This window comes from Neoarius graeffei, chromosome 3, assembly GCF_027579695.1.
Source record: "Neoarius graeffei isolate fNeoGra1 chromosome 3, fNeoGra1.pri, whole genome shotgun sequence".
In the NCBI taxonomy this organism is placed as follows: Eukaryota; Metazoa; Chordata; class Actinopteri; order Siluriformes; family Ariidae; genus Neoarius; species Neoarius graeffei.
This window is the reverse complement of record NC_083571.1, coordinates 24,216,251-24,236,000: the sequence shown is the minus strand read 5'-3', so window position 1 is coordinate 24,236,000 and position 19,750 is coordinate 24,216,251. Positions and strand designations below refer to the sequence as shown.

General features: G+C 39.1%; 1 protein-coding gene across 1 annotated transcript in view; it reads right to left on the bottom strand.

Moving 5' to 3' along the window:
* The window catches only part of prom1b (prominin 1 b), a 107,785-nt gene that overhangs the window by 62,466 nt on the left and 25,569 nt on the right, over positions 1-19,750 (bottom strand). Inside the window, exons 2-8 of the mRNA XM_060915840.1 lie at positions 12,246-12,307; positions 12,101-12,127; positions 10,097-10,302; positions 4,397-4,517; positions 4,182-4,245; positions 3,968-4,057; positions 1,520-1,543 (exon numbers count right to left, since the gene is read on the bottom strand). Coding sequence (XP_060771823.1) covers positions 1,520-1,543; positions 3,968-4,057; positions 4,182-4,245; positions 4,397-4,517; positions 10,097-10,302; positions 12,101-12,127; positions 12,246-12,307 — 594 coding nt within the window. The remainder of the gene's footprint in view (positions 1-1,519; positions 1,544-3,967; positions 4,058-4,181; positions 4,246-4,396; positions 4,518-10,096; positions 10,303-12,100; positions 12,128-12,245; positions 12,308-19,750) is intronic.

The following is a 19,750-nucleotide window of genomic DNA, read 5'->3' as shown; positions in this document are numbered from 1 at the left end:
GTACATAATCTACAGGGGCGTAGCTGGGGGGGTCCTGGGGTGCCCGTGACCCCCCCCCCCCCCCCCCTCGCCCTTTGTTGGACCATACATTTTTTCAATAGCCACATAAGAATATTAGAAAAGCGCCCACTGTAATTTTTCTAAAAAACAATTTTTAAACTAGATTGTCACCTCAGCCTCATTAGGGTTTCTATAACCTTGTATGAACTTCCTGTGGTTTGGGCACAAAAACCCAATTCTGTGCAAGCGCAACATGATCGCACTAGAAAGCATGGTCAAGCTGCCAGTGTAGCTGCAGTCTTTTTAGTTGTGAATTACAAGTATTTCCTCTTGTGTTAATAATTCGCCATGTCAAAACAAGTGAAACTTTCCTCCTTCTTTCGACGTGAAGAGACTCCCTTTTTTTCTGTTTTTTTCCATCAAAGTTGCATTTTGTTGCTTCGAAGCTAAGTTTTAGTACGCCGTTTCTAGAACACATCAAGAAAATGTGGAAGAAACAGCAATAATGGAAGAGTTTCTAAGCTACATAAAACTAGCAATTGTAATTATTTTTTGTTACATATTTTTCATATTTCTATTCTAGTACTGAGTCAATTTTTTATGATAAAACAGACTCAAAACAAGCTGCATCATCGCCTTCGGCAGACCAAGAAACACCGGCCCAAGTGGCAGTTGCCGGTGAGCGAGCTTGGTTTGCTTATGCTATGGTCGCTGTTGTTTGGTTTGATAGAATTAGCCCAAAACGTTAGTATGGTCAGTAAGCTCAACCATTCTTTTTGGTCGATATACTGTAGGCGTTCTTGATTTGCTAGATGAAATAATCTTGAAGATTATGAAGCACCTACCGCTCTCGGCAGTGTTCCATAGCTTGTCGAGTACCTGCAAAAGGCTGCTGCAGCTACGGTATCTCACATGGCTGTGTTATGGAAACGTTTCACGTTAGAAGATACAGAACGTCCTCCTTTCTACACCATCCATAGTTTTAAGAGCATTTTTGAGTGGTACTGTACTCATTTTCACCATCTTTATTTTAACAGCAATTTTGAACAACATTTCACCTTTCAGTTTAGTAAATTCAATCTTCCACAAAGTGGTCAAGCTGCCAGTGTAGCTGCAGTAGTTGCGAATTATGAGTGTTTCCTCTTGGGTTAATAATTCCCCATGTCAAAACAAGCGAAGCTTTCCTCCTTTTTTCAACTGCCAGTCAGTCTGTGACTCAGGCTGTCAGTCAGTGTGTGACCCCACCTTTGAAAAATCCTAGCTACGCCCCTGATCTACATCTAAAGTGTGAAACTGTCCATAGATTTAAATATAGTAATGGCATGGAATTTTTTTGGATTTTGGATAAAAGTGTCTGTTGTATCGTGAACACTTTTCACCACTGTCAGTAATGGCAATAAATACTGCATTTCAGTTTGTATGGTCAAGGCAACATGGACAAAGAACAAAGGATCACAACAACTCACACAAGCACATTCATCACTTTCACTGTACAGGGATGTCAGGTTTGATCGGTTACCTTTAATAGCACTTTCCACTTTGACTTTACAATAAAATTAGTGAGAGAGAGAGAGAGATGGGGAGGGGGAAGAGCGGAGGCAGAGCAATTAATGTTATGTTCATGTCTGTGTGTATGCCAGCATGTCCATATAAGTTTCATCATCTTGTATTTTTGTAAACAGAATTTTAATTCATTCTGTGTAAACTCTAAAGACTTTTGTGAGTGAAAACCTCAAGAGGTCAGCCGTATCTGAAATACTCAAACCATCCCATCTGGTAGCAACAACCACACCACAATCAGAGTTACAGAAATCACATTTTTTCCTCATTCTGATGTCTGATGTGAACATTAACTGAAACTCTTGACCGGTATGATTTTCTTATAAAGTTAAAAGCACTATATGTACAGTGGTGCTTGAAAGTTTGTGAACCCTTTAGAATTTTCTATATTTCTGCATAAACATGACCTAAAACATCATCAGATTTTCACACAAGTCCTAAAAGTAGATAAAGAGAACCCAGTCAAACAAATGAGACAAAAATATTATACTTGGTCATTTATTTATTGAGGAAAATGATCCAATATTACATATTTGGGAGTGGCAAAAGTATGTAAACCTCTAAGATTAGCAGTTAATTTGAAGGTGAAATTAGAGTTAGGTGTTTTCAATCAATGGGATGACAATCAGGTGTAGGTGGGCACCCTGTTTTATTTAAAGAACAGGGATCTATCAAAGTCTGATCTTCACAACACGTTTGTGGAAGTGTTTCATGACACAAACAAAGGAGATTTCTGAGGACCTCAGAAGAAACGCTGCTGATGCTTGTCAGGCTGGCAAGGTTACAAAACCATCTCTAAAGAGTTTGGACTCCACCAATCCACAGTCAGACAGATTGTGTACAAATGGAGGAAATTCAAGACCATTGTTACCCTCCCCAGGAGTGGCTGACCAACAAAGATCATTCCAAGAGCAAGGCATGTAATAGTTGGCAAGGTCACAAAGGACCCCAGCATAACTTCTAAGCAACTGAAGGCCTCTCTCACATTGGCTAATGTTAATGTTCATGAGTCCACCAACAAGAGAACACTGAACAACAATGGTGTGCATGGCAGGGTTGCAAGGAGAAAGCCACTGCTCTCCAAAAAGAACATTGCTGCTCGTCTGCAGTTTGCTAAAGATCACGTGGACAAGCCAGAAGGCTATTGGAAAAATGTTTTGTGGATGGATGAGACCAAAATAGAACTTTTTGGTTTAAATGAGAAGCGTTATGTTTGGGGAAAGGAAAACACTGCATTCCAGCATAAGAACCTTATCCCATCTGTGAAATATGGTGGTGGTAGTATCATGGTTTGGGCCTGTTTTGCTGCGTCCGGGCCAGGATGGCTTGCCATCATTGATGGAACAATGAATTCTGAATTATACCAGCAAATTCTAAAGGAAAATGTCACGACATCTGTCCATGAACTGAATCTCAAGAGAAGGTGGGTCATGCAGCAAGACAACGACCCTAAGCACACAAGTCATTCTACCAAAGAATGGTTAAAGAAGAATAAATTTCATGTTTTAAATGGCCAAGTCAAAGTCCTGACCTTAATCCAATCGAAATGTTGTGGAAGGACCTGAAGCGAGCAATTCATGTGAAGAAACCCACCAACATCCCAGAGTTGAAGCAGTTCTGTACGGAGGAACGGGCTAAAATTCCTCCAAGCCGGTGTGCAGGACTGATCAACAGTTACTGGAAATGTTAAGTTGCAATTATTGCTGCACAAGGGGGTCACACCAGATACTGAAAGCAAAGGTTCACATACTTTTGCCACTCACAGATATGTAATATTGGATCATTTTCCTCAATAAATAAATGACCAAGTAGAATATTTTTGTCTCATTTGTTTAACTGGGTTCTCCTTATCTACTTTTAGGACTTGTGTGAAAATCTGATGATGTTTTAGGTCATATTTATGCAGAAACATAGAAAATTCTAAAGGGTTCACAAACTTTCAAGCACCACTGTATAAATACAATGGAATTGAATCAAAGTGGCCACATTCTTTCATTACAGCAAATGAGTCCTTACAAACTAAGCGCACTCTGCTATGTGGAAAAAAAAAACCATGGAAAAAAACATCACATCAGTGGTTTTGTTTTATGTTATAACGATGCCCCATGTTTAAACCAGGAAACTTTCTTAACAAACCGACCAATTACAGCTTTATTTTTAAAATCAATAGAGACCAGATAAAAAAAAAAAAGGGACAGCTTCCAGATCAACCACAGATCACATTACTGCTGAGATATCCTTGTAACCCAAAAGCCATCTTATCCAGTAACTCCTCAGAATTTTTCAGTAACTACAGCAAAAATAATATGAAAGGACCCACTAAGAGGAGTTTAAAGGGTTAAAGTGTTATTTAAACTGCTTGTGTTTGTGCCAATATGTATACAGTATGTGTGTGTTTTGACTTTACCTGCTGCCATATGCAGTACATTGTCTAAAGCTGGCATCACATCTCTATTCAGCTGGTTGTGTATCCGTGCACCCAACAATGGCCCAATATCTGGTCACGATCACAATGAAAAAAAAATCACACACAATTAATGAAGACAGAAAGGACTAAATAACGTAAAATGTATACAAATAAAATAAATATACAAAAAATATTGAAGAGAGAGACTACTTACTGTCTAGATCGGACAGAATTTTATTTTTGGCTGTTGTGTATTGTGCAGTCAGATACTCGATTTGCTGTAAATATACACAAACCAACAGTGACTTAGTTCAATTGTGCCAGTTTCTGTGTGTTTGTTGGTCTAGAATCTGTATCTATTTGTACAACTACACACATTTTTATTTGCATTAAGCTGTTAGAATTCTGTGTGTTTATGATATGAGTTACCGCTGGTGTATGACTGGCCAGTGATTTCAGGTCTTTTATGTTGGAGCTGAGAAGTTGTTTGGTATTTTTCATCTGGGATGTGATGTTGTAGCTTCCAGTGTAGGCAACCAGTACACCCACTCTGGAACATACACAGCGTTAACACTTATTTTTCCATATGTATTAAACACATGTCTGACATAATATAATTACCATATCCTGTACATACTAGTATTTTTATGTCCTCAGTATCTCCTGTACATGTCCCCTGGATTTATACTCCCACCCCCTACCACACATGGTAACAGATGGGCTACACACAGGAACTTCTTCTTTCAGCTGCTCCCGTACATTCAGGTGCCACAGTGGATCTGTTCCACATAAATGATTTTGCACAAGTTTTACACTGGATGCCCTTCCTGACACAACCCTCCCCAGTCTATCCAGGCTTGAGACTGGCACTAAGTATGCACTGGCTTGAGCAACCCCAGTGGCTGGGTATTTTACCTAATCTACATGTCTTTGAACTGTGTGGGAAACCGGAGCACCCAGAGGAAACCCACACAGACACGGGGAGAACATGCAAACTCCACACAGAAAGGCCCCCGTCGGCCATGAGGTTCAAACCCATACCTTCTTTCTGTGAGGTGACAGTGCTAATCACTACACCACCATGCCACCCCACAGGAACTATATACCTACAATGTATGCCTACAATGTATACCTTTATGCAAGCTGTAATAGAGGTGTCTTGCAGTAGCAGCTATGAACCACACAGAGGCAGTAACTCAACCACATTATGGCAGTACACACACACACACACACAATTTTTGAGGACCTCCCTATTAGCAACTGATTATAATCCATAAATATAGTCACAAGCAGCACTTATTGGGGTCCAAGCACATTCACAAAAGATTGCCCCCAATGGCCAGTTCTTGCTAACTTACATAGAACAATAAAGATTCCAGAGATGGACATAATTTAATGAGTATCAAATGTCTGAAATTGTATGAAATGCTGCCAAAAGCTATTTGGCTGAAGATGACCATGTTTTTGAAGTAAGCCTATAGAAATTCAAATCCAGTTACAGATTAACAGAACAGTCCAGAATACCAAATTTCAAATAGCTATTTGGCCTTAATTCCTCCCACTGTTGACATTCATACCCCAAACTTTGCACGCCTCCTCATAACATTATCCTGAAGTTGACTTTCAAGTTTTATTTGGATCCAAAAACTAGTCCTAAATTACAACTGTGTTAGTAAATCAGGCTCCACTTCAGTTGGGTTGATTGGCATGTGGGGCAATGCTATTTGCAAATCTCAAAATGTTTTTGAACATTTTGATAAACAGATTTTTCAGCATCGCGCCACCCCTGTATGAATCACCATGCCCCAAACTTTGCTTGTGACCTCAGAATCTTGTTACACTTCTGCTTCAAATCTACACCGTAGGGTACGGCATAGCCATGTACCCTACGCTGTACTCTACACTGCAGCCTGACATGCACTTCTCTAGAAATGCAACTACACGTCACTGTGACACACATGGCAACAACTGTGATTGGTCCACTTGGTAGCATTGCATTTCTGGCTGCCCCTTTTTCTCTGCAAAAATCGGGAAATCTGTAATCATGATATCCATCCTGATACCCTACTTCTGGTTTGAGTGTTCAACACTTCGTTTCTGCAAGGATGGCCGCATATGTACAGCCCCTGATCCATCCTAATGCCCTACTTCTGGTTCAAGTTCTCATCACTTTGCTCCTGCAAGGATGGCCCCATATTTACAGCTCCTGATCCAACCTAATGCCCTACTTCTGGCTCGAGTTCTCATCATTTCACTCCTGCAAGGATAGCCGTATATGTAAAGCTCCTGATCCATCCTAATGCCCTACTTCTGGCTGAAGTGCCCTTCAGCAAGGCGCTTAACCCCCAACTGCTCCCTAGGCATTGTAGCATAGCTGCCCACTGCTCTGGGTATGTGTGTGTGTTCATTGCTCACTTGTGTGTGCATGTGTGTATTCACTGCTTCAGATGGGTTAAATGCAGAGGACAAATTTCACTGTGCTTGAGTGCGCATGTGACAAATAAAAGCTTCTTCTTCTGCTATGAGTTACAGTTCTAAGTAAATTAGGCTTCGCCTCAGTGGAATTGATTGACATGTTGGTCATACTGGTAACAAATATCAACATGTTTCTGATAATTATTAAGGTTCACACACTGCTGAATAGTTTGGTACCAGGTTTGTGAAGATAAACCAAAAATCCTAGGCCTAGTATGCAAAAGTAGGTTTTGCATATTATGCTAATTATCATAAATTAAAGTGGGTGGCGCTATATGGCTCTTGAGGCCTTTTGTTTGGGAGAACACAAGGATGAAACTGTTAAAGGTGCTGACTGCAAATTCATCTGAAATTTTCTAATTTTTTATTGTGCATGGCATTTTCCTATGTCTCGCAAGAACAATATCATGCAGAGGAGATGTGATCATTTTGATGTGTTGAGGGTTGCTTTTTTCCATTTTGGGACCATTTTCCTCCCTCTTGAGATAAACAGTATGGCCCTACAGAAACAGCCAAATGCAAGGAGCTTGAACCAATTAGCATAACTATGGAACTGTGTCACACCAAGATGGCGATGCATGGAAAACATTGTGACTCTGCATTGACCTCGGAGAGTTTTGAGTCGTCATGTAATTTGTGGTTGACATTCATGAATAGATCCATGAAACAAAAGACGAATATATCTTTTCTCTGTTATTGCTTTTTGTGTTATCATTTCTTTCTCTGTAAGATCAAAACATTAGGTGTATAACTTCATACTCACTACCGTGGAGTCAAGCTCATGCATTCTAAGGCTAAGATAGCTAAGCACTAACTAGAATAATTTAGTTATCAGTCCAGAAAAATGACATGTCATCTAACCTTGCTCTATCTTGCAGTTGCACTCACTAGGCAGGCTTTACTTTTCTTTTCCGTTGGCTTTTAGTTGGCAGAAGAGCTGAGTCCGCCATGTTTGTCCTTGCCAACTTGTTTTGGTTAAAAGTAGGTCAAACATGCCCCATGGTGGTCATGTGATATTGTTGCTCACTTGCTTCGGCAACCGCCGGAATTATAAAACGCGGGACGCATTTTATCTCGGCAAAACCTTTACAGTACACATTGGGTACACAGTGTGTGCAGCAGCGGAACATCTCGAAACTCCAACAGCAATAGAAATGCAACATTTTGCACAGAATTCAACTTTTCAGTCAGAACCTTTAAGTATTTGCTAAGATATTTTTATTTTGATTGGACAAGCAGTGTTCCAAGAGTGCTTATAAACACCACACTGGGATGTTTCACTGTTTGTGTCACTCCACTCATCTGCGTTTGCTACATAAATTCTAGCAAAAGTTTGGTGTACCGTAATGGTTACTACAGTAGAGTTAGCAACATCATCAGTGGACATGGCAACCGATGCATTTTTCATGAATGTTGCTTTTGACTTAAAATGTGAAAGCACATCAAATGACGATGAAAAGGAAGAAGCGAAGCCAATTTCATTGGAGCATGTTTAACTGAAACATACAAATCAATGTGAGCGAGTCAGCAGGCTAGCTGACAGGCAGTAAAGTGAGTGAGGCTTCTTCAGGATCTATTTCCACTAGCAGAGCAAAAGCAACCAAAACATTTGCCCATATTGTGTCAGAAATGTCATTACTTGCTATTATTGTTTATAGAATTATTGTATAAAAGTAATTATGCACCCGCAGTCATGCTGTTGTACTGAATATCAGCATGGCTGTGATTCAGCTAAAAGTAATCAGTTCAGTATCGCTGCACTCTGGTGTCATTATAAAACACATTGCTCTCAGTTGGGAACATTTCATTCAACGAGTAACCATCACTGTGAAAGTCACACACTACACACACACACACACACACACACACACACACACACAATGCAGACAGGGCTCACACTTGTCTTCTCTTCACAAACGCTCATTGTGGTGTGAAGGCTGCTGTCAGCACAGTGCAGGAAAGAAAAAAGAGGAAAAGTGAGAGATGGAGAGCAGAGAAAGAAAGCGGAGAATTTCTCTGAGGACAAAATAAGGGCTATCGATGTCACATAACTGCTACACACACACACACAGACTGTAACAAAAGCACGAGTTTCTTATTCCCCATATGTGTGTGTGTGTGTGTGTGTGTGTGTGTGTGTGTGTGAGAGAGAGATATTCTAAACTACTGCAGGTGTACTCTTAAGCCTCTCTTCTAATGAGAAAGTTGTATTTGATTTATACTTCTTTGATTGCAGTGAAATTGTCAAATTTCCTCCAAGTTTACATTCAGAATAAACAAACCTACAAATAAGTGTGGCATGGAAAACGTGATGGAACACACACACACACACACACACACACAAATGACAGCATGTACTCATTTATACACACAAAGCATGAAAGAGGGGGATGAACAGAATAGCATACATACACAAACAGAGGAAGAGATAGCAATAGAAAGAGATAAACAGGTGGAGGATCGATGGAGGATGTCCAGGATGTGCTCTTCATTCTATTTCTAGCCACCAATTAATGTAATTAACTTTAACTAGAGGTAATTACCTCTCTCTCTCTCTCTCTCTCTCTCTCTCTCTCTCACACACACACACACACACACACACACAGAGGTGAGCACAGGCATAAGAATGATTTCTGATACATCTTTTTGACTGACAGGTTTGAATTAATAAACACTACAGTATAAAACTATAGACATACTGCCTGGCCAAAAACAAGTCGTTCACTCTAATGTTTGGTTGGACTGCCTTTAGCTTTGATTACAGCATGCATTCGCCATGGCAATGTTTCGATAACTTTATGCAACATCACAGCAGTTATTTCCATTCAGAGTTGCATTAGTTTCCACTAAGATCTTGTGTTGAAGATGGGAGAGTCGAACCACTGCATAAAGTCTTCTCCAGCATCCCAAAGATACTCAGTGAAGTTAAGGTTGGGACTCTGTGGTGGTTAATTAATGTGTGAACATAATTCCTTATGCTCCCTGAACTACTCTTTCACAATTTGAGCTCTAATTTTATACCCGTGCCATCAGGGAAGTAAAAATCCATTGATATGATGATAACCTGGTCATTCAGTACATTCAGGTCATCAGCTGACTTCATTTTATGGCCCCATAACATTACTGAGCCTCAACCTGATCAACTGCAGCAACCCCAGATCATAACACTGCTTCCATGGGCTTGTACAGTGGCCACTATGCATGATGGATGCATCACTTCATGTGCTTCCCTTCTCACCCTAAAGCTCCCATCACTCAGGAATAGCATCACACTGGCCTCATGGCCTTTTCCCATTGGTCCAGATTCCAATCTTTATGCTCCCTAGCAAGCCTTTTCTTCCAATCAGTCTCACTAACAAGTGCTTTTCTTGTGACTACGCAGCTTTTATTTCAATTCTTATGCTGAGGATATAATATATTTTGAAATGTTGGACTTAAAGCCCATTTCACACTGTACAGTGTACAGCACGACCTTTAAAAAAGTTATTAGCTCCTGTTCTTTAATGAATACATTAACCATTGCCTGATCACGCTACTCTGTTAAAACATAATCACATGCCTGTTTTCTCATGAAATAAACAATGATGAGACATTACATCATACATAGATCATACATGTGTTGTGACATATTTAGGTGGAAGTTTGTATACATACGCAATAAACACAGATGAGGTGATAAGTGAGAATGTATAGAAGCCTCGTTGGCAGTCAGCATTTTTGTGGTGTCTTTGGTGCATCTCGCCTCCGCAGTTGTCACAGCACCGACACAGGCAGAAAAATAAACCCACCAGCGGCATCAGCAGCATGAAAACAACACCCAGCATTGCCAGCACAATGAAGCCGATCTCATAATAAATGGCCTTCAGAGAGAAAAATGTGTGAAAAACATGAGTCATGGTTTATTTCATCACATGTCTCATTACAAAACGAATTTACATCATTCTTTATGTAAGTCCTCAAGTCTCCACATTAACTGGGTCTCAGTGGTTCAGTGGCTAGTTCTTAAGCAATGCAGTTAACACTGTTAAGAGCATCCATGTAATATTGTTAGAAGGGTACAACAACTTACATAAATGGTAAAGAAAAGAATATTGAGATGAAAAATATGTGACAAAGACATACGTGTGTCTTAAAGGTTTAAATAATGTAATCTTGTTTCATTAGTTTAAATTTAAGATTTTTAAACTCAACTGCAGTTCAGAATAAGAACAAAACAGTGCTGTAGTAATGATATTTTAAAGCGATGGTCTATATGGATTTCCAGTTCTTTTATTTCAAAGACCAACAAAGCACACATGCACATGCACATAATTCAAGTACATCAGCAATGTGAAGCACATGAATACTCAAACGTGAGTATGGAAATAATTGCTCTACTTTTCTAAAAGCCTATTATTACCTCTGCCAATTTTGTTGGAGGAGGTTGTATTTTCACCTCCATGTGTTGTTGTTCCCAACATAAATCAAAAAGTAGTGAACAGATTTGGATGAAATTTGGTGGAAATATGGGCCATGGGTGAAGGAACAATTGATGCGATTTTGATGCAAATCTGCACATGCATGTGGATCCAGGATCCAGATATGTATGCGGAACCAGAATTTTTTTCTGTTCCCAATGTTATTCAAAAAGTAGTGAAGAAATTTTGATGAAATTTGGTGGAAAGGTGAGCCATGAGCCAAAGAACAATTAATGAGATTTTGATGCAAATCCAGATATGTACGTGAATCCAGGATCCAGATATGTATGTGGATCCAGGATTTTTTTCTCTGTTCCTAATGTAAATCAAAATGTGGTGAATGGATTTTGATGAAATTTGGTGTACAGCTTTAGTATTATCCTCAGTTGAAGTGATTTGATTTTGATGTTGATAATATGTGCCTTGTTGGAGATATACACTCTACTGAGTGTGCTTCTAATTTCTTACTGAAAACAGTGGGGCACTAACACATTACATAAAAGGAAATACACAAATACTTGACAAATTAAAGGGGGAAAAAACAGCATCAGGTGTGGTTAGTAAGGTATTGGGCCTCCACAAGCTACCAGAACAACAGAACTGTACTAGAGCAATGAACAATATTCTTCCAAAATATATTACTTCATTTGGTGTTTTAATGATGGTGGTAGAGAGCACTATCCAAACCAAACCAAAGTCAAACCAAAGTCTTTCATAGGTATTCAACTAGTCTGAGATCTGGTGAGTGTGATGGCCATAGCATATGATTTATATCATTTGCAACCTCGTTTAACAACCCATTTGCAACCCATTCAGTGCATCCTGTTGCCCTGTGGAAAGGGGTGGAGTCACAACAGACCACTCCCAGAATCAATACAGAAATGTTTCATTATTGGAAAAAGGTGCTTTGTATTGATTTTCAGTGCCGCTACAGCATAACACAGCCACTGAGTTTCTTTTTTTGTTTAATTTGTCACCCATCTGTAAATGGTGAAAAAACAAATGAAGAAAATGCTAACTGGATATTTAATTAATATTTAAAATAACTGGATATTTAGATATTCATGTTTCTACATCTGTATATGTAGATGAATGAATACAAGATCAAATATCAAGAGAAAATTAAATGTAATGACAGAGAAATATCAAAACATTTTTTCCACAGTTAGAATAGGAATGTGATAGCAAGTGAAGTTATTACCTGTAGTGTTAGGACAATGTTCTCAGGCTGTTGTTCCATGATGTTGCAGAAGTAGCAGTGACAAAATTAAGTTGACAGTGAGATTTACATGGAGTAATAAAGTCTAATAACTAATATTTATATGCATCCACACAAAGACACGCACCTTCTGAAGCTCCTCTGGTGTGAGTCCTTTCATGTTTTGTTGCAAAAGCTTGACAATTAGATCTGTTATAATAATAAAAAAAAAAAGTTGACAACATGTTGACTCCATGACTGGGCTACCATTGGATATTGCATTTACAAAAGTGTATGTAAAGTTAAACCCTTGGTATTTTAATAACAATGTGCATGTTTCAGATAAATAAATTAAAACACAAGTAAAACCTCTATAGCTTTTAAAACACATTTTTTGCCTGTCCTAGACCACTATAACTACAATTTACCTTGAAAAATTATTACTAAAATACTTCAAAATCTTATTTTCATTAATGTGTGACTTCACTGAACATCAATGTTAGTGCCATTCATTCAACCCTGTTGCCTGAAATATTTGGAAAGTCGAGGTTTACATTAGTTAGTCTTCTTATGTGTAAATTTACACAGACTCAGGAGCAGGAGTAGAATATTAACATTTTTCCAAATTTACATGACTTTTATGAATTTCACCAAATTCTCATCTCATCTCATTATCTCTAGCCGCTTTATCCTTCTACAGGGTCGCAGGCAAGCTGGAGCCTATCCCAGCTGACTACGGGCAAAAGGCGGGGTACACCCTGGACAAGTCGCCAGGTCATCACAGGGCTGACACATAGACACAGACAACCATTCACATTCACACCTACGGTCAATTTAGAGTCACCAGTTAACCTAACCTGCATGTCTTTGGACTGTGGGGGAAACCAGAGCACCCGGAGGAAACCCACGCGGGCAACATGCAAACTCCGCACAGAAAGGCCCTCGCCGGCCACGGGGCTCGAACCCGGACCTTCTTGCTGTGAGGCAACAGCGCTAACCACTACACCACCGTGCCGCCCGAATTTCACCAAATTGTTTGTGTAAATTCTCGTACTAATGATTTGTGAATAAATCCATTGTCAGGTCCATTGTCAGCGAAGAAACCTTATGAATTAGAAGTGCACACAGGAGAGAACATACCTCCGCCAAGCTACACATTATCAACATCAAAATCAAATCACTTGAACCGAGGATAATACTAAAGCTGTATACCAAATTTCATTAAAATCCATTCACTACTTTTTGAGTTACACTGAGAAAGGACAAAAAAAAAAATCCTGGATCCACATACATATCTGGATTTGCATCAAAATCTAATAAATTGTTCCTTTGCCCATGGCTCAACTTTCCACCAAATTTCATCAAAGTCCATCCACTACTTTTTGAGTTATACTGGGAACAGACAAAAAAAAAAATCCTGTATCCACATACATATCTGAATCCTGGATCCACATACATATACAGATTTGCATCAAAATCTAATCAGGTGTTTCTTGGCCCATGGCTCACCTTTCCACCAAATTTCATCAAAATACATTCACTATTTTTTGAATTACATTGGGAACAGATGCACAAATGGAGGTGAAAACAAATTTGGTGGAGGTAAAATTAGATTTTCGCGTCGTCCACGATATAGTAACTGGAATTACTATGATATAAACATCCTCTAAATCACTCTCCATTTCTCCTGAGCAGCAATATTTGGAAGCAAGGAAATACTGTCATCTATGATATGAGTTACCACTACAAGTTATTTATATATGGTTATCTATATAAGTCTTTTAGAAATAAAATGTCCAATTGTTGATTGGACATGGCATATGACTATCACAAGGAAATCTCTTATCTATTTAGTCTAGTGAAAACTATTTTATGTCACAGTAGGTTATTACAGTTTTCCACTGAGCTAAGTTGACAGCATATCTAAGATAACATCATCTGAATACCCTTAACAAATAAATGCATAAAGCATCAGTATATTCATTTTTGGCTCATATTTCCTCTTATGGTAAACATCCTGCAGCTTTTGGCTTTCTGCTATCTCTGACTGATCCATGCATTAGCCAATCAGCAACAAGCATGTGATGTTCAACAAGTTCAACATGTTCGATAAGGACCTTTCTGTTTTGAGACAATGCTTTTGATTTTGTTTTTTTTTTCTGAATTCTGTTTGCATTCTTCGTTTGTTAATGTGCCACACGTCACCTTTAACTGCTCAGTTGTATCCTGCCTCGATTGTAAGCCGCCTCGAATGACAGCATCAGCCAAATGAGATAAATGTAAATGAACTGATTTGATTGTATTATACAAATTTAAGATGGAAAAAAAGGCATTTGTTTTGTCAATAACTGTATAAATGGTTCATTAATTTGGAAAATGCCTATCCATAGTTGCTGGTGAGCTACAAAGTTAATCTCCATCCCTGCTTGGGATTATTTACTATTTAAAAGGATTTAGCAATGACAATCAATCACTAGATACAATGAAAGTAAAAACAAATGTACACATTTCCGAACTAGAGTGTATTAGTATGTTAGCTTTATCTTGTAGTGTCATCAAAAGAGCTTCCTGTTGTGTCAGCTTGATTCAAACTAATGCTGATTTAAATAATAAATAAGCAAATAAATTAAATAATAATTAGAGGTCATAAAAACTTGTAAAAACCAGCACCTATGGCCAGGGTGTTATGTGTGTGTGTGTGTGTGTGTGTGTGTGTGTGTGCACATTTGGGAGGTTAAAATTCGAGTTGTAGTTGTACGCTTAGCCATATTTAGCTCCATAAGACATGATTAAGTCAGAAGTGTGTGGGTGTGTGAATGTGTGTGAGTGTGAGTCACTCTGTATTTAAAACACATGGTCAGTATCATGACCTGCATAAGTAGTCACAACACAAATAACAAGCTGCTTATGCACTAATCTGCACCTACTGCATGTCTTATAAACACAGTTACTCTTTTTCATTAGGTGTGTCTGTCTTAGGCGCTGGAGTTGCAAAAATCTGTTTTTATTTTTAATAGAAAAGCAGTAGAATATCAAGCAGGTTGAAAATGTCAGGCAAAAGTAGAGTTAAAAAACAGGCTATGGTCAGGCAATCCACAAGCAGAGAGGAGTATACACAACTAGCACAACAATCCAGAGGATGAGAAAAAAAAAGAACAGAATATCAAACAGGTTGAAATCGTCAGAAGCAACAAAAGGCTCTGCAAAACATCAGGCAAAAGGTTCACTGAATTATACTTTGTGGTTTTATGCGTGTTTTTATAAAGAGTGGGTGGTGAGTGGAATCAGGTGTGTAAAATCAGAAGGCGAGGAGCTGGAGCATGACAACTGCAAGCTGTAGTTCAGAGTTATCGTGTTTGTCAGCCATTTTGAAGGATGGGAAGTGGAGTCTGTTGCCGAATCCAGCGTAGTTATGAGAGGATGAAGATGAATATCACTGGCATCCTAATTTTCTTTATTCTCTTCTCAGGTTTAAATAATTGCCATGGTCTAAATAAAACTATGTACGCAGTATATACGATATGTATGCAGTACAATTTAGGGTTAGAGTCCAGGGTTTAACTCAAGGCCCAAGAGCGCCACCACTGAATAATCTATGTAGATTCTAGTTTATTCCACTAGTTATCAGATTTCCTGAGACTTATTAATCAATTAACCACCAGAGAGACCTATTTTAATTTAATCGTTATTAAAATGTCTTGTTTTTAATTTCTTTGTTTAAATAAAATGTAAAACTTACTCAGTTCATACACATTTTAAGAAGGAAAATAGATAAACCTCTAACCAAATTAGCAAATGGTGGAATTATACCTGCACCTACACAGGGCCATTAACCTCCTTCTGTAACATTAAAACTTTAAGAGTCCTATTTTTGTGATCATAACATAAAATTTGAAAGACAGTTGTGGCATTTATAGGCTTAACAGTTAGAATGGTAATGACAAGCCTCCTAGTGCATGCTTTCTCTGTGCCTATGAACACTACACAGTACTGTAATTAGATGTCCTGCTTGGTTTATGCTTGGCTTGAACACTAATTATATAGAGGCGGCACAGTGGTGTAGTAGTTAGCACTGTCGCCTCACAGCAAGAAGGTTCTGGGTTCGAGCCCAGTGGCTGATGGGGCCTTTCTGTGTGGAGTTTGCATGTTCTCCCTGTGTCTGTGTGAGTTTCCACCGGGTGCTCTGGTTTCCCCCACAGTCCAAAGACATGCATGTTTGGCTAATTGGTGGCTCTAAAGTGAGTGTGAATGGTTGCTTGTCTCTATGTGTCAGCTCTGCGATGATCTGGTGACTTGTCCAGGGTGTACCCCGCCTCTCGCCCATAGTCAGCTGGGATAGGTTCCAGCTTGCCCGTGACCCTGCACAGGATAAGCGGTTACGGATAATGGATGGATTGACTATTTATATAGCATTACAAGTATGGTTCTATGGTGGTTCTGGTTCAGACAACCACCAGTGGTGATGAAAATTGGTTGGATAACTTTTTGCGTACATGGCTTTGCATGCCAAAACCTTCCAACAAAGTCACAAAGTGACATGTGACAAAGAACCATTATCCTAGGAACTTTCTTGCCAAGTTCTCATTGGGTCAGTCGGCACTTGTTCCAAATGACAAAAAAGCCCTGGTACTGGTTCATAGAACCACATTTACATATGTCATAGCTTTTGACTTATTTCACCCTTCCCAACACCCAGGGGTGGCTAATTTATGCCAAAAGCTGGACATCTACATATAACCACAACATTCACACCACTGGAGTTAACCTTATAGAACCTGTAAAAGATACATGGTGATGCCCAGGTGGCAGTGGCACATACTTCCTGGAGCAACAAGCCTGGATTGGGCATCTGGTCCATTTATAGATCATGGTGATGTCGTCCACCACTGAGTGGGCCAGTCTGTGTTTAAACATAGGGGATGTTTGTGTCTTTCCTCCATGATAGATAAAAAACAAGTCTGAGGTACCATATAGGTAACAAATAGTACCACAGAGTGAAAACTAGGCATATAAAGCAATTCTCTCCGGGCTTGCCTTCAAGAAACACTATAAGGTCAATTGAATTTACAAATTAGGTTATATGACCTTGAGCAAAAAAAATCACAGCTTCAACCAAAAGATTAGCCTAACACTCCCATGCAAGGCTATTCTCAGACTCCTTGTGCTGGAGTCACTTCTAGCAAAAAGGCAGTTTTCAGAGACACTTCTTTCAATTTAACATCTTGCATAGGCAAGAAAGGAAGGGTCTTAGAGGACTCCAGGACCCAGGGCTCTTGGAGGATGGAGGCACTTCACCCCTTTAAGACCAGTTGTAGCAGGTTTATGAGCCTACAGATAAATGCCATTCATGGTGTGGTGCTGCTCCTCAGTGGCTGCCACATACACCTTTAATGTAAAGGGGAACTTGTGAGAGAAAGGTATTCTGGGAAGGGAGCAATACATTGGATCTAGCTGATGAGGTGCACACCATCTGTAGAACAGCATTTATCTAAGGATATACAAAGCCCATGTAGTAGGGATAAGATCTGACCAGGGAGGAAGCCCCCAGGGTGTTCCTATCACTAGCAAAAGCAGCATCGAATAACAAAGTCTTGTCCCAACAGGCTGTCCGGCTCCACCAGGGAGAACCACAATCAGCAATGTGCTGACCTGGTATTGGCAAAGAAATCCACCTATGCCTTGCCAAGTTTTTCTCAGATCTGGGACACCACTTCTGGGTGCAGACACCACTCTCCTTCATATACGCTATACTACTGCACAAATTCCATATGGTTGGTGTGTTCGGATCTCTCACTGGGATGGGCCACATGCCAGCCAGGTTGGCTCTCTCTCTCTCTCTCTCTCTGGGACACCTCTCTCAAAGGGATGCATTTAGTTAGAAAATCCTTGCTTCTCTAGTAAGCTAGAGCCTGTAGACCTCTCACTGAGACAATGACACATCTCTCTTTGTGGGATTTTGGATATATCTAGCCATAGGCTGATAAAAGCCCATTGTAGAGTGGTTACCATGACTAGTTTAGAGGTTGTTCAAGGTGCCTGTGAGTTTCTAGAGGCTGGCCTAGTCATTGCCAAGATTAGAGTTGAGGTTGTGGGTTCAACTACTAGGTCATTATGATTCCAGAGGAATTTCTCTGTAGTCATATGATTCTGTAAACATAGCCTCCTCCTGCTCCTCCAGTGAAGAATGGCAAGGGTGACTAAACATATACAGTTTAAGGATGACTCTATTAGAAGACATTGAACATATTAGACAAGACTAAATAATTGATTTCAGCATGGCTCAATTAACCACTTGATGTATCATGAAAGAATGTTATGTTGAGGGAAAATCAACTCCAGCCTCAGTACTGCATATTAGTGGAAATCCAGCTAATTTAGCTGTGTGTGTGTGTGTGTGTGTGTGTGTGTGTGTGTGTGAGAAAGAGAGAGAGAGAAAAAATAAGTCAGGAAGGTCCAACTTCACAAAGAGGCATGTCTTTAATCCTCTTTAAAGGGTCTTCCTATTGGGTATTTAAGTGATCCCACTTATTTCATTTGCATTCATGATTCTTTTATTGTCAATCCCAATCTCTTTTTCCCTAATCCCTTTTTAAACCCCCTTTTCTACCTTCTTTCCCATTTGTTTTTGTTTTCTTTTTTCTTTTCTATGTAATTCTGCCTTACCTATCTGGACTTTGTGTTTGAAATGAGTTTTGTGTGCAAAATGACTTACAGTGCAAAAGCACCTTTTTAAATGTGCGTGAAACAGCATAAACATCAGAAGGTAAGCAACATCAATGGGTTAAATTAGACAGTGCAGGGGAACAGAGAACCTCTCATTTTAGTTACAGTATAGTAGTACTGTAGTACTATAGTATAGTAGTACTACAGTATAGTAGTACTGTAGTATTTAGTTACAGTATAGTAGTATTTGTTGGAAATATCTAGTTATTTCTAGTACCAAAAATATAACCATTATTAACTTGAAATTTATCCTTAGGGAAGCAAAACTCGCAAATGATGGTGAATAAATGAATGTCACATGTGCATTTGAACACACTAAAAGTTATAACAACTGTAGCATTGACGTGTACAGTCCAGCTATAGTGTGTAACTAGAAGGGCACTTGGTAGAGTGCAGAGACCTCCGCCAAGCCACAGATCTGGATTTGCATCAAAATCTAATTGTTCCTTGGCCCATGGCCCATCTTTCCTCCAAATTTCATCAAAATCTGTTTGCTACTTTTTGAGTTACGTTGGGAACAAACTAAAAAATCCTGGATCCGCATACACATCTGGATTTGCATCAAAATCTAATCGAATATTCCTTGGCCCATGGCCCACCTTTCCACCAAATTTCATCAAAATCAGTTCACTAGTTTTTGAGTTATGTTGGGAAAAGACATAAACAAACAATCAAACAAACAAACAGATGGAGGTGAAAACCTCCAACAAAATTTGAAAGTATTTATTTGTACAACCCCGATTCCAAAAAAGTTGGGACAAAGTACAATTTGTAAATAAAAACAGAATGCAATGATGTGGAAGTTTCAAAATTCCATATTTTATTCAGAATAGAACATAGATGATATATCAAATGTTTAAACTGAGAAAAGGTATCATTTAAAGAGAAAAATTAGGTGATTTTAAATTTCATGACAACAACACATCTCAA